Genomic DNA, 12,596 nt, shown 5'->3' with positions numbered 1-12,596 from the left:
GTTTCCTACAAGGAAGCAATGTAGCAGGGTGGTGAGGAAATGTCAAATATTTAGTCAACATCATTTCTCTCTAAGAAAGCAAGACCAGCATAGTGGTTAAGAACCCACACAGCTGGAGATGGATTCTCAAAGTTCACACTCCAGCTCTGCTGCAGACAAGCTGTGTGACTTTAGGCAAGTGACCTACCTTCTCTGTGCCTCAGCAGCAGCAAAAACAGGCTGCCAATAGGGTAGTCAGGAGGATTAAGTTCATGTTTTCTTTTTCTTCAGTGCTTCGAACAGTATCTGGCACAGAGAAAGCACTCAGTAACTGACAGCTAGTATAAGTACCATGAGGTGCTTTGGGTGATTTAAAAAAAAAAAAAAAAACTAACCAAGCCTCTGCCTTCAAAGACCTCACAGAGTACATGGGGTGGCAAATGGAATATACATAAAAGGAGCACTAGCAACTCAGGGCAGTGCCCACAGTACATTTCAATGCGAGAGCAGTGAGGTCAGCATGACTCAGGGTGGTTCAGGGAGGCCCTCAATTCTCATCAGGTGAGGACTTCAGGCATCTACAGGAAAAGGTAGTGAGAACTTGAATATGTTCTTTGCCTCTGTTTTGAGGGAGGGTACAACTGATAATTTACATTCATGTTCACATCCTCACTAATATACTGTCTTTTTGAAATAGGCAGGTCGGAGTTACCTCATTGAAGAGTAGAAAATAGGGCCGGGCATGGTGGCTCATGCCTATAATCCCAGCATTTTGGGAGGCCGAGGTGGGCAGGCGGATCATGAAGTCAGGAGATCAAGACCATTCTGGCTAACAGGGTGAAAACCCCGTCTCTACTAAAAATACGAAAAATTAGCCGGGTGTGGTGGCGGGGCGCCTGTAGTCCCAGCTACTCGGGAGGCTGAGGCAGGAGAATGACGTGAACCCAGGAGGCGGAGGTTGCAGTGAGCCGAGATCGCACCATTGCACTCCAGCCTGGGCAACAGAGCGAGACTCCATCTCAAAAAAAGAAAAGAAAAGAAAAGAAAATATATATACATATACATATATAGAGAGAGAGAGCAAGAGAGAGAAGGTTTCACTCTGTCATCCAGGCTGGAGTGCAGTGGTGTGATCTCGGCTCACTGCAACCCCCACCTCCCAGGCTTAAGTGATCCTCCCACCTGAGCCTCCTGGGTAGCTGGGACTGGGACTACATGCACACGGCAACATGCCTGGCTCATTTTTGTGTCTTTTGTGGAGATGAGGCTTCACCATGTTGCCCAGGCGGGTCTCAAACTCCTGGACTCAGACGATCTGCCCACCTTGACCTCCCAAAGTACTGGGATTATAGGCATGAGCCACCACACCCAGCCAATATGGGCTATATTTAACCTAACAAAGTTGACTTGGTGACCTGATGTCAACCACCTAAGGTTTGAAGGAACTCAAGGGTGACATTGTGAACATTGCCCCAAATATGTGTTCTGTCATAAGAAAGCACCTTTAAGGAAGGACATTGGTGATGGCCAACATAACTCTTATTAACAGGAAGGATTTCCCAGAGGCCCTGAGATGTGCATCTGAGTCAGGCCCACTTTTTGTTTTTCTTTTGTTTTGTTCTCTTTTGCCTTTAAAACAACTAATGCCTAGGAATATAATGTATAATATGGTGACTATATTAAAGAATACTATATTGTATATTTCAGATTCACTAAGAGAGTAGTTCTTAAATGTTCTCACCACAAAAATAAAGATAATTATGTGAGGTGATGAATAGGTTAATTAGCTGGTTTGGCATAATCGTTTAACAATGAGTACATATATCAAAACATCACATCGGAAGTGTACATGTATTTAACTTTTATCAATTCTACCTCAAGAAAGCTGGAAAAACATTTTAATTAACTGCTATATAAAATCTCATTCGTTATATATTAAACTATTATAAAGATTAAAAATGGTCATGGTAAAAAATATTTTAAAATATAGAAGGATATAAAAAAAATAAGATTTCACTAGCATCTCCCTATTCTCACTCACTGAAAGTGACTGCTCTTATCCTTTTCTTATATATCCATCTAAAATTTTTCTGGGCATATTTGAACATGTATAGAGTATATAAGAGTAATGCAAATGTAGACCCATTTTCACTGCAGATGCTGCTATTTGTATCTGTTATAATGTATCTCGTACTTGATTCCATATCAACACATACAGATCTACTTTGCCCTATTAATGTGCTCATAGTATTTCATTCTAACACTCATTACTTTTAAAATTTGGTTCAATATTTTGTCTGGCTAAGGAGCAAAGGATAGAGACATGAGAAACAGAAAAAAGTATTGAGAGTTGTGGGAGAGGTATCAAGATACCTAAAGGATAGTGCAAGAACACAGAGTTTTTAAATAGTGCCACTAAACTTAAGCAACTATAGGCATCAGTTGGACCAGGACTTTTGGTTACTGCCTTGTGAAGTAGATGCAAAAATGGCAAGTTTTAGGCCTAAGCCACAGGGCAGCTATTCCCAACACTTCTGTAACCAGAAACCATGCTTAATTTGCTAGAGTCCTTTGAGGATTTAAATAGCACATGGATAGAGCGGAACAGTAGATGCTATTTCAACTTTCAAAAAGCTTGGCAAGCTTTTAAACCCAAAACTGTCTTTAAAAAATGGAGTCACTGTGGGATCAGGGAGCAGTGTTTAGTCCTGGCACTTTATCCATGGCTGGGAGATAAGAAATTTAAAAAAATACATAGCTAAAGGGGCACTTTTCTGAATGACAGAAAATAATACAGTAGGACCACAAAGGATCAGCTGTGGGATTAATTTGATTTAATATTTATAATAGTTTTGGAAGCTGGAGTACGGGGCAAAATCGCTAAGTTGGCAGATGTCTTTACACTATTCCAATGAGGATAAGAAGCTTTGGGAAGACGCTTGTTTTATAGGAGTGGACATAAAAGTGGTTGGCAAGCTTTGATATGAAAAAGACCAAGGATATGTCTCTAGGGACACATTCCTGAAGTTCATTTCAGAAGATTTATAATGAGCCTTACCTCTTTATCTGCAAATAGGGTCTCTGCTTCAGGCATCAGTAGGAGTTAAAGAAGAGAAGATGGAGTTGGTAGTATCATCAGAAGATGAATGATATTTAAACAGACCGCATTATATGAACATAAAAGAGGAGGCTAGTAGTGAGCTGATACCCACCAGATAAAGAATGTTCCTTTATGTCTCTTTAACACAGCCCCCAAAGGCAATTGGTATTTGATGATTGGTGATCTGTGTATTCATGAATTAACTTTTAAAGTTAAATAATCTGAATGTGTTAAGCTATCATTTTAGAAGAAATGCAATCAAATGTGCTCTTCAGCATCTTTGCTACAAAATATTTTCCTTCTCAGAGGATGACTTTTAATTATGAATGTCAGAACTAGATTTCCTGACCTCCTCTGTTAGCATGCATGTTTTTCTAAGTATGTCCTTAATATTGGCAGATATATTGTATCATGGACAGGGACATCTAATAGAATGAGATTAGTATCTTCTGAAGTTGTGAAATTTTTAGTAATAAAGAAATAATGCCCTATCTAATTTTCAGTAATAAAGAGCTAATGCCCTATCTACCTCTCAACTTCACAGTGTGGTTGAGAAGCTCAAATGAGCTGAGTGATATGAAACTGCTTTGTAAAGTGCTGTACAAAAATATGGTAATGTTAATTATTCTTTGTACTTCATAATTTGGGATTAGAAATATAAATTGACTCAAAATCTATAAATTTATCCTTTATAGATATAAATGCCAGTGTGTGAAAATCAGTATACAAGGATGTTCTCTGCAGCATTGTTTATATTAACAAAATATTACAAATTATTGTTAATCAGTAAGGCATTGGATAAAGAAGTTACTACTGAGCCATACAGAGGAATAAGAACAAGGCATTTCCATGTGTTCTAACATGAAAATATGTCCAAAGTATTTATTTAGTTTTAATTTTTGTTTTGAGACAGGGTCTCACTCTGTCACCCAGGCTAGAGCACAGCTCACTGCAGCCTTGACCTCCCGGGCTCAACACTGCAGCTTCCAAAGGTGTGCACCACCACGCCTGGCTATGTTTTTTTTTTTTTTTTTTTTTGAGTGGTTCGGTTTCTTAATTGTTTTATTTTAAGCAGTTCTGTTTTTTTGTATTAAAATACTGCAACTCAATATTTTTGTCAAAGTTTCCACATTCTTATCAGAGACAAAAGCCAGAAAAATACAAAAAGTGTTCCTTTCCCTCATTTCTCAAGCATAACATCCAACAATTTGGCAGCTGGTAGCTGTTTTTGACAGTTGTGACTTGTATCTGGTGATATAAACAAGATTACAGAAGCAGTAAACCATAAATGTAGTTTCATTTTTTTGGTCATTACTATCATTTTACAAAATATTTAACTTCTACTTTGAACATTAAAATGTAGTCCAGCTTTTTAAAGCCGCAATTAACCACCATATTTTTTATAGGACCAAAACAGTTTGATTGTGCTTTAAAAAATGATCATTTAGAATCAATTAATTAGAATTAGAAATGCTTAATGCCTACCTTAAGTGGATAGCTAATTGATTCCTAAAATAAAATTTTGGTCTCTTTAAAGATGTTCAAGTTGCAACATTGAAGCTGCTTTGGTGGTGCTATCTAAATGATAATCTGTTTGCAAATGCCAAATGAAAACTCTTTGTTGGTAGATTGAGCTATGTGCCGAATTAAACACAAATCAGTTTAGGCATCTTCACTTTTCATTATCTTATCTCATTGGAAATTATACATAATGTAAACAGTAGAACCCGATTCACTGATTTTTTTTCCTTAGTTTAATACAAGTGTGCCTCACTTTAAGCAAAATATACTAAATGATTTCTGAAACAGGAGTTTCCTTATTTTTTCAGTTAAAAAGATTTGCTTACAGAATTTCTTTAAATAACAAGGCTTCTTTGGCCTGTTTAGAGTATTCAGATCACAGAAATTCATTTCACACACAACTTCTTTGAAATACCTACATTGCATAAAATGAGGCACACAGGTACATGTGCCCATTCCATCGAGATTGCCTCATTATTTTGTGGTTATTTTATAGTTTTCAGTTTGTCGTTATTAACACTTTAGTATGCCAGGTTCATTCACTCCCTATTTTAGTTGAGATGAGTTAGTGTTTCTAAGGAGTGTTTCATAATCTCTTGTCCCAAACTAGGCTGGTTTGGGAACCCAGTGAGAGTGACTGAAAATTGAAATTCAAGTCCTAAACATACTTCCAGAGCACAGCCTATCACCCTGTGGAGATAACACACAAACTATCTCAGAGGACCCCCACCTGTGGAAGTGAAAATCATGTGAGAGTCATAGTTCAAAAGAAAAAAGTGCTGGGCACCGTGGCTCATGCCCGTAATCTCAGCACTTTGGGATGCTGAGGCAGGAGGATCACTTGAGCCCAGGTGTTTGAGACCAGTCTGGGCAACACAGGGAGACCCTGCCTCTACAAAAAATTGGCCAGGCTTGGTGGCTCACACCTGTAATCCCAGCACTTTGGGAGGCCGAGGTGGACGGATCACCTGAGGTCAGGAGTTCAAGACCAGCCTGGCCAACATGGCGAAACCCCGTCTCTACTAAAACGCCCAGCTAATTTTTTGTATTTTTTGTAGAGATGGGGTTTCACCATGTTGCCCAGGCTGTTCTCAAACTCCTGGGCTCAAGTAATCCTCCTGCCTTGGCCTACCAAAGTGCTGGGATTACAAGTCCAGTCCAAAGTATGTATATTAAGTGATACAAAGTTGCAAATCAGTATGAGTAGTATCATTCCAATTTCGGTTAAAATTACCTATTAGTATATGTAGGTGAAAACCTCTACATGTATATCAAACTGTTGACCATGGTCCACTCTTGGAAAGACAGATTGATGGGGCAACTTTTACTTTATGCCTTGTTTATTTTTGTACTTCTTAAATTGTTTACAATGAACATTATTATTTTGTAATTAAAAATATGAATTACAGATATCAATTTTGCCCTTATAACCCTGGCTACCCTATTGTAATTGAAAAAAATATATATAATGAGAGAGCAAAAGCCCTGGGAATCTTTTCATTTCTTTAAGAAAGCATTCCATTATCAGGATCAGGAGCAAGTAAAAAAGAGCTCAAAACCTTTTTCTCTCTTTGGCAATGGTGTTCTGGTATTTCCACATGATGAAAGCAAAAAGAATAAATGAAATCTGTTTCTTGTTTGCTTTGTTTCGCAAAATGAGGAATAATTCTATGTAGAGGTCTGGAACCAATAAGGAAACCACCTCATTTGTGAATCACTGTCCCAGTTGAAGTTGGCAAAACCCCACACTGGAAGGCAGAATTGCCTAGTACTTTAAATAGTTACCCTTCTCATGATGGTGAGGATGTCCATTGCTACCTTGAAACTTTGCAATTCTGGAGTAAAGCCTATGGTTTATCCTACAGGAGCACATTAAAATCTTCCCTTGGGCTGGTGCTCTCTCCTCTCATGGAGAACGCAGAGGGAAGCTGACAGGTATAATTTATGGTGAAAGTGATTTGAGAAAGTCTCCTGAGCCTACAGGAAATGGTGGGAGGAGGAAGAAGAGGAGAAGGAAGAGGTAAAGAACATGGAAGAATCTTTCTCCTTCAAATGAGTAGAAGGCTCACACACAGTGAAGGTTCATTCTGTGTGCTTCACTGTCATGACCTTGAACCTCCCCTAGCACAGCTCTAATCACTCTGCCTGGTCATTGGCCCTTACTCTTCTAGACTCCCCACTGGACTGAGAGCACAATAAGGGCATACAGACCTTGTCTGTCTTGTTCATTGTTGTATTCCCAACATCTAGGAGAAAAAAAAGCATGTTGAATATATTTGTTGATTGTTGAACGAATTTTTTTTTACTGTAAATAGACACTATGTGGAGTGGTCTACTTTTGCACCATGAGGTCGTCTCATGAGCTTGTGGTCAGTCTGACTGTTGATGCCAAATACAGTCAGCTTTTCCTTTGTTTGGGACTTTCTTTGACAAACCTTTTCTTTACCTTCACCTTTACAGATACAGCCAAAAGGCGGCAAGGAATGGAATGAAAAACCAGTTCAATCTCCATGAGCTGAAAATGAAGGGCCCTGAGCCAGTGGTCAGTCAAATTATTGACAAACTGAAGCACATTAACCAGGTATGTGGAATATAAAAAATAATAATAATAAAAAGTAGAAATAACCGGGAGAGAGGAGGAGGGGGAGAGAGAGAGGGGGAGAGAGAGAGGGAGAGAGAGAGAGAGAGAGGGTGGGGGAGAGAGAGAGGGAGAGAGGGGGGGGGAGAGAGAGAGGGAGAGAGAGAGAGAGAGAGAGAGAGAGAGAGAGAGAGAGAGATAGCCAGCTTCCACTGTTCAAACTATATTCTTGGGCTTTTAGGAAAGACGCTATTATTTCTTCAAATAGTCTGTCTGCTAGAAAGGACTTCTGGCCTTATTTTTCACCCCACTTTTAAATTATAAAGACAATATTGCAATTTGAGGGGTAGCTTGGAAAATAGAGGGAAAAATATTTCTCACAGTCCCACTATTTTATCCCAACTGTTTTCATTTTTACATGTTCTCTTCTAATATTTGTCCAGAAAGGCACACTCACACAGACTTTTTCCATAATTAGAAATCCACAAGTGATTTGTAGTTCTGAAAATTAACACTATCTTGGAAACACTTTTCTTTTCCATGTTGTCACAAATCTTTTTGTTATTGTTGTTTTGTTTTGTTTTGTTTTGTATTGTTTTGAGACACGGTCTTGCTCTGTTGCCCAGGCTGGAGGTCAGTGGCACAATCATGGCTTACTGCAGTCTTGACCTCCTGGGCTCAAGATATTCTCATGTCTCAGCCTCCCGAGTAGCTGGTACTATAGGCATGCACCACCATACCTGGCTAATGTTTAATTTTTTTGTAGAGATGAGGTCTCACTATGTTGCCCATGCACCACCATACCTGGCTAATGTTTAATTTTTTTGTAGAGATGAGGTCTCACTATGTTGCCCAGGCTGGTCTCGAACTCCTGGGCTCAAGCAATCCTCCTGCATCAGCCCCGCAAAGTGCTAGGACTACAGGTGTGAGCCACCATGCCTGGTCCCCAGAAATCTTTATATTAATTATTTGTCATGGCTGCATAATATTCTGTTGAGTATTCATCATAATTAATCAGCATGCTTTTGCTGGATATACAGGTTGCTTCAAATTTTTTGCCATCATAAATAAAGGTACCTCCTCATACATAGTGCTTTATCCTGATCTTAGCTTATTTTCTTAACATGCTAAAGTTATTGGGTCAAAGGATATGAGCAATTAAAATGCATGTGTCCAAATTTGCTTTTCCATGAGAATGTATCAGTTTTCACTGCCACCAGCAAGACAGGAGAGGTCCAATTTCACTGCATCCTTGCCAGCTTCTGACTCACTGCCATGCACAGAGACACCCACAGATTCCCTTGACCTGTACACATAGTTTTTCCTCTCATAAGAAGTTTAGTAACAAGACACAAATAGAAGTTAGTTGTACCATCTGCTTATGATTGCTTTGTGGCCACAATAAAAATGCCACCAAAAAGGCATATACCAGAGTGACAGTGTTCCTGCCCCATGATCCATGGGTGGGAGGACTGTGGCATCAATGACTTCTATTTGTAGTTTAGGAAGAACTTAATGAAACTGAAATCCTTATGCAAGAACAGAGGTTTTAATACAAAGACATTGGTATGAGTTTTTAAAATATGGATTTTAGCAGTGAAATTTTTGTGGGTCCTAGAAAATACTTAGAAGGGCTTTCTAAGAGTAGTATATTTTTCACTGCAATTGGCATTGTGAAAGTATTGACAACATGCTTGGGTATAAACTCCTCTGGTGCCTGATAAGGTGCTCTGTACTCAGTGAGCACTTAATAAATAGCTGTTAGTGCTGCTGAGCACATGGTAATGGCAGTGTCTACCTAACTGAGCCATTTTTGTGTGTGAAAGTACAACTTCACTAAGTTCTATCAAGCCTTGCTAGATATAGTGTGATGATTTCAAAATGCATCTCTGAGGGGATCAGAGCACAAACGATGTAAAACACTTACTGTTGAGTTGAGGGCATGATATGCTTCACTTGGGGACAGTGGTACAAATTATCTCAAACCAAAATGTGTCTAGGTGGCTATGTTCAACTGGTTAGACCCCAACACTGGTGAGGCCAAAATCTCAGTTTCCATCACTGTGTCCCTAATTCTAAATGAGGAATATTGTCAACAGGTCCCTTGTGTCAACAGACCTTAAGGATTACCTACTATGTACTCAGCCAGGTGCCAGGAACTTTGGGGATTCAAAGGAAGTCTAGTCCTCTGTCCTCACAGCGTCCTTGGGAGAGGAAGCATAAGCATAAGAAGTGGTTAAATAAAGATAAAGGGCAGCCTGTGATGCAGAGTCTGAAGAGGAGTGCTGCTCATCGGTTTTGGGTGGTATGATTAGGCTAGTGGGAAGATTGCAGAGAGGGGCAAGTGTTAAGATCTGCCATAAGCAATGAGTAGGGTTTGAGTAGGTAAAGACAAGCAAGGGAGGGGCAGTCATAAGAAAGATCGAGTGAAGACCTGTGGGCGGACCCCACCCTAGAAAATGGGAAAGCTGCATCAGACATGGGCTTCTATATGATCAGGCAGTCACTAAAAAATATTTATAGCAAGTCCTTTCAGCAAAGGCTTTGGGCACAGTAGAAAGAATTTGGGCTTTGTATCCAAATGGATCTGAATTCAGTTATAGATTTTACTAGGCGCATAACTTTGGGTAAATCAGTTAACCTCTCTGAGCTTTAGTTCTCTCATCTGTATTATGGTAAAGATATCAAAAACTCCAGTGTATATCTATTATATACATATATATAATATGTACACATAGATATATGTAATTGCATGTGCATGACAGGCACTTAATATATGGCAGTTAGTTGTGAGGACTGTGTTTAGGATTTTCTCTATAGGCAGGACTTGAGTTTGAAAGGGAGTTCCAGTACTTTCTGCGAGTCTAATTCTTCTCCCCCAGTTTTGTATGTTTGTAGATCCCTTTGATGCATCTCTTCTTTCTCTCCCATATTGTCTCCTTCTTTTCCTCTCCTCTAACTTTCAGCCACAAAAGCTGAAACCAGCTGACAGGTAGGGAGATGTACATAGAGTGAGAAAAGTTGCTATTACAACTCCTTTTTCCTACCTCTGGCCATGAATATGTGTATGAACATTTTCAGTTTCTATACAAATACCATTGAGCAGCCAATTAATTCTCATTGATAAACCAGTTTTACCTGTTTCAGTTGAGCTGTTAAAATTGGTTGGACTCCAAACACCCACATTGATTTTTTTTTCTCATCTGTGTTGCTTTATATAGCCAAAACACATTTTTTCAGTCCTTAAATAAAATTTATATTTTGGCCATGATTCGATCTGAAAGTGAGACACTTCAGGGAAGTCATAAAGAAGAAAGTCATGATGATGATGATGATGTCGATGATGATGATAATGATAATGTGTTGTCTTTGTATAGCATTTACCCATATTTCAAAGTGATGTCATGTTCTAAAGTCTAACTGCTTAGGAAAAAAATCCAACTTGGAATTATATAAGGTATAAAACTGTGACAGAATCTTTTCAAGAACTCATTATTACTCTTAAACCTTATCTCATTTTCACTGTTTTTCGGAAGGTAAGGGATAAATAATGTTTGTCCTTTTTATAGTTAGAGAAACTGAGGCAGAAAGCCATTAATGGCTGTATAGACATACTGCCAAAAGATCCAGTGAGTTCAGTTGAAAACTCAATCAATCATCCAGATGTTTCCTATACACTGCCAAACATCTGGATTCACTGAATGCCTGACTAAATCGGCCTAAAGATTTGGTGATAGGGAGGAAGAATCAACTTAACTTTCCAAGTTCACATGTAATTGAGTGGTGAATCTGAGAATGTGATGTTATTTTCCTAAGCCCCTTGCTCGGTGCTGCATCTATTAAAACTACAATAGCATGCTCCAACATACATATTTATAAATACAGAAATACTTCTCCTCTCTCTCTCTCTCTCTCTCTCTGCATGTATGCCCCATGTGCGTCCATCCAGATGAACTATAGCTAGGCCATTTATGAGCACATCCCAAAATAGCTTTTCACTTTGTTTCCTGGGAATTCTCAGCTGCCTCCTTGCAGGTTATGGTTACTGTTGATAGCGCTGGAAAGAATATACCCACTAAGGGAATAAAGTAACATTATTTTCATATTGATAATCCCATGGTATAACCTTGAGGAGATGGGTTCAGAGCCAGGCTCAGGCCCCTTTCCTGGGAAGGCCTACAGGTGTGGAATGTTCTCCCCTCCTCCTTCCAAGGCAGAGTTCATGTGTAACATTCCCACGATCAGAAATGAGGACCTTTTTATTTCCTTTTCAGTTTCTAATTTGTGTGAGGACTTATTGTCTTGTGTTAGGAAAAGAATTGAACTCTTTTATGTCCTCAGTGTCAGTCCTGGAATTTGCTAGGCCATGTTGCTTTAAAACAACAACAACTAAGTTTTGTTTTTGTTAGTATCATTCTGCTCCAGGCTCCTGCATGGAGAGAAGACTCCACAATTACCAAAAACGATCACAACACATCGTTACTCATATAATACTGTGGGCCATTTATCCCCTAACCTAGTTTTGTTGTTAACTTTTTCTCTCTCTTTAAGAGTAGTTATGTAGTTAGTGCTAATTTAGCAGTCCCTAAACTGCTACAGGACTTATTGTTCCCAAGGAAAAATCTATCCATTTATTGTTTCCCCATTTCAGTTCAGGTTCAAACGAAATACCAGAAATTGTTTTCCTGCCCATTGTAAACAGTTGAAGCCAGAGTAGTCAATACCTGCCCACTTGGTGTCAGAGCTTTTCATTCAAAGTTAGATAAAGTCTCATCTGTTTGGGATCGTTGAAATGTCCTGCTGAATGGTGGGGGAGTGGACGAGATGGCCTCTTAAGATTCCTTCCAGCCGTGTGATTCCATGATTTGTGGCTCAAGGTCAGGCTTTAACCCAGCACCCTCTTGTGAACAAGTCTTGTGACTTTATTCTCTGTTCTGCCACTCTTTTTAAAATACCCTGTTCCCAGGTCACCCTTTTCCACTTTGTAACCTCTCATCTTTTCAAAGGTTGTTCCCTTCCCACCAGTCTTCCAGCCTGGGCAGATGGAACTTAAACTTGCCCTTCCCCCCACCCAATTCTTCTGTTCTGCCTTGTTCTCATTAGGCTATGAAAACATTAAACTATAAAAACAGTTTTGCATTTATCACCCCTAAGTTTCCCTCCTCCAGGGCCAGATAGGTGACCTGTTTTCGAATCATGTTAACCATGTGATTCCATATGAATGATAATTCTGCCATATGTTTACATAGCAAAATTCAGTTTGCAAAGCTCTTTCCTATCCATTAGATAACGTGATCTTTATAACCGCTCAGAGAGGAAAGCAAGGCAGGCATTATTACTTACATTTCCCAGATGAAGAAACTGTGGGCATTAGAAGTCTACTGATTTCCATACAGTAAGTGGTAGAGCTAGACCTAG

The 12,596-nt window shown here is 39.3% G+C and overlaps 1 protein-coding gene across 1 annotated transcript in view; it reads left to right on the top strand.

Moving 5' to 3' along the window:
• GPC3 (glypican 3) overlaps positions 1–12,596 on the top strand; it is a 455,110-nt gene that overhangs the window by 319,530 nt on the left and 122,984 nt on the right. Inside the window, exon 6 of the mRNA XM_003814501.5 lies at positions 7,061–7,181. Within this exon, the coding sequence (XP_003814549.1) occupies positions 7,061–7,181 (121 nt within the window). The remainder of the gene's footprint in view (positions 1–7,060; positions 7,182–12,596) is intronic.

This window comes from Pan paniscus, chromosome X (assembly GCF_029289425.2).
Source record: "Pan paniscus chromosome X, NHGRI_mPanPan1-v2.0_pri, whole genome shotgun sequence".
Taxonomy (NCBI): Eukaryota; Metazoa; Chordata; class Mammalia; order Primates; family Hominidae; genus Pan; species Pan paniscus.
The sequence above is the reverse complement of the archived record's forward strand: the minus strand, read 5'-3'. Positions and strand labels throughout refer to the sequence as shown.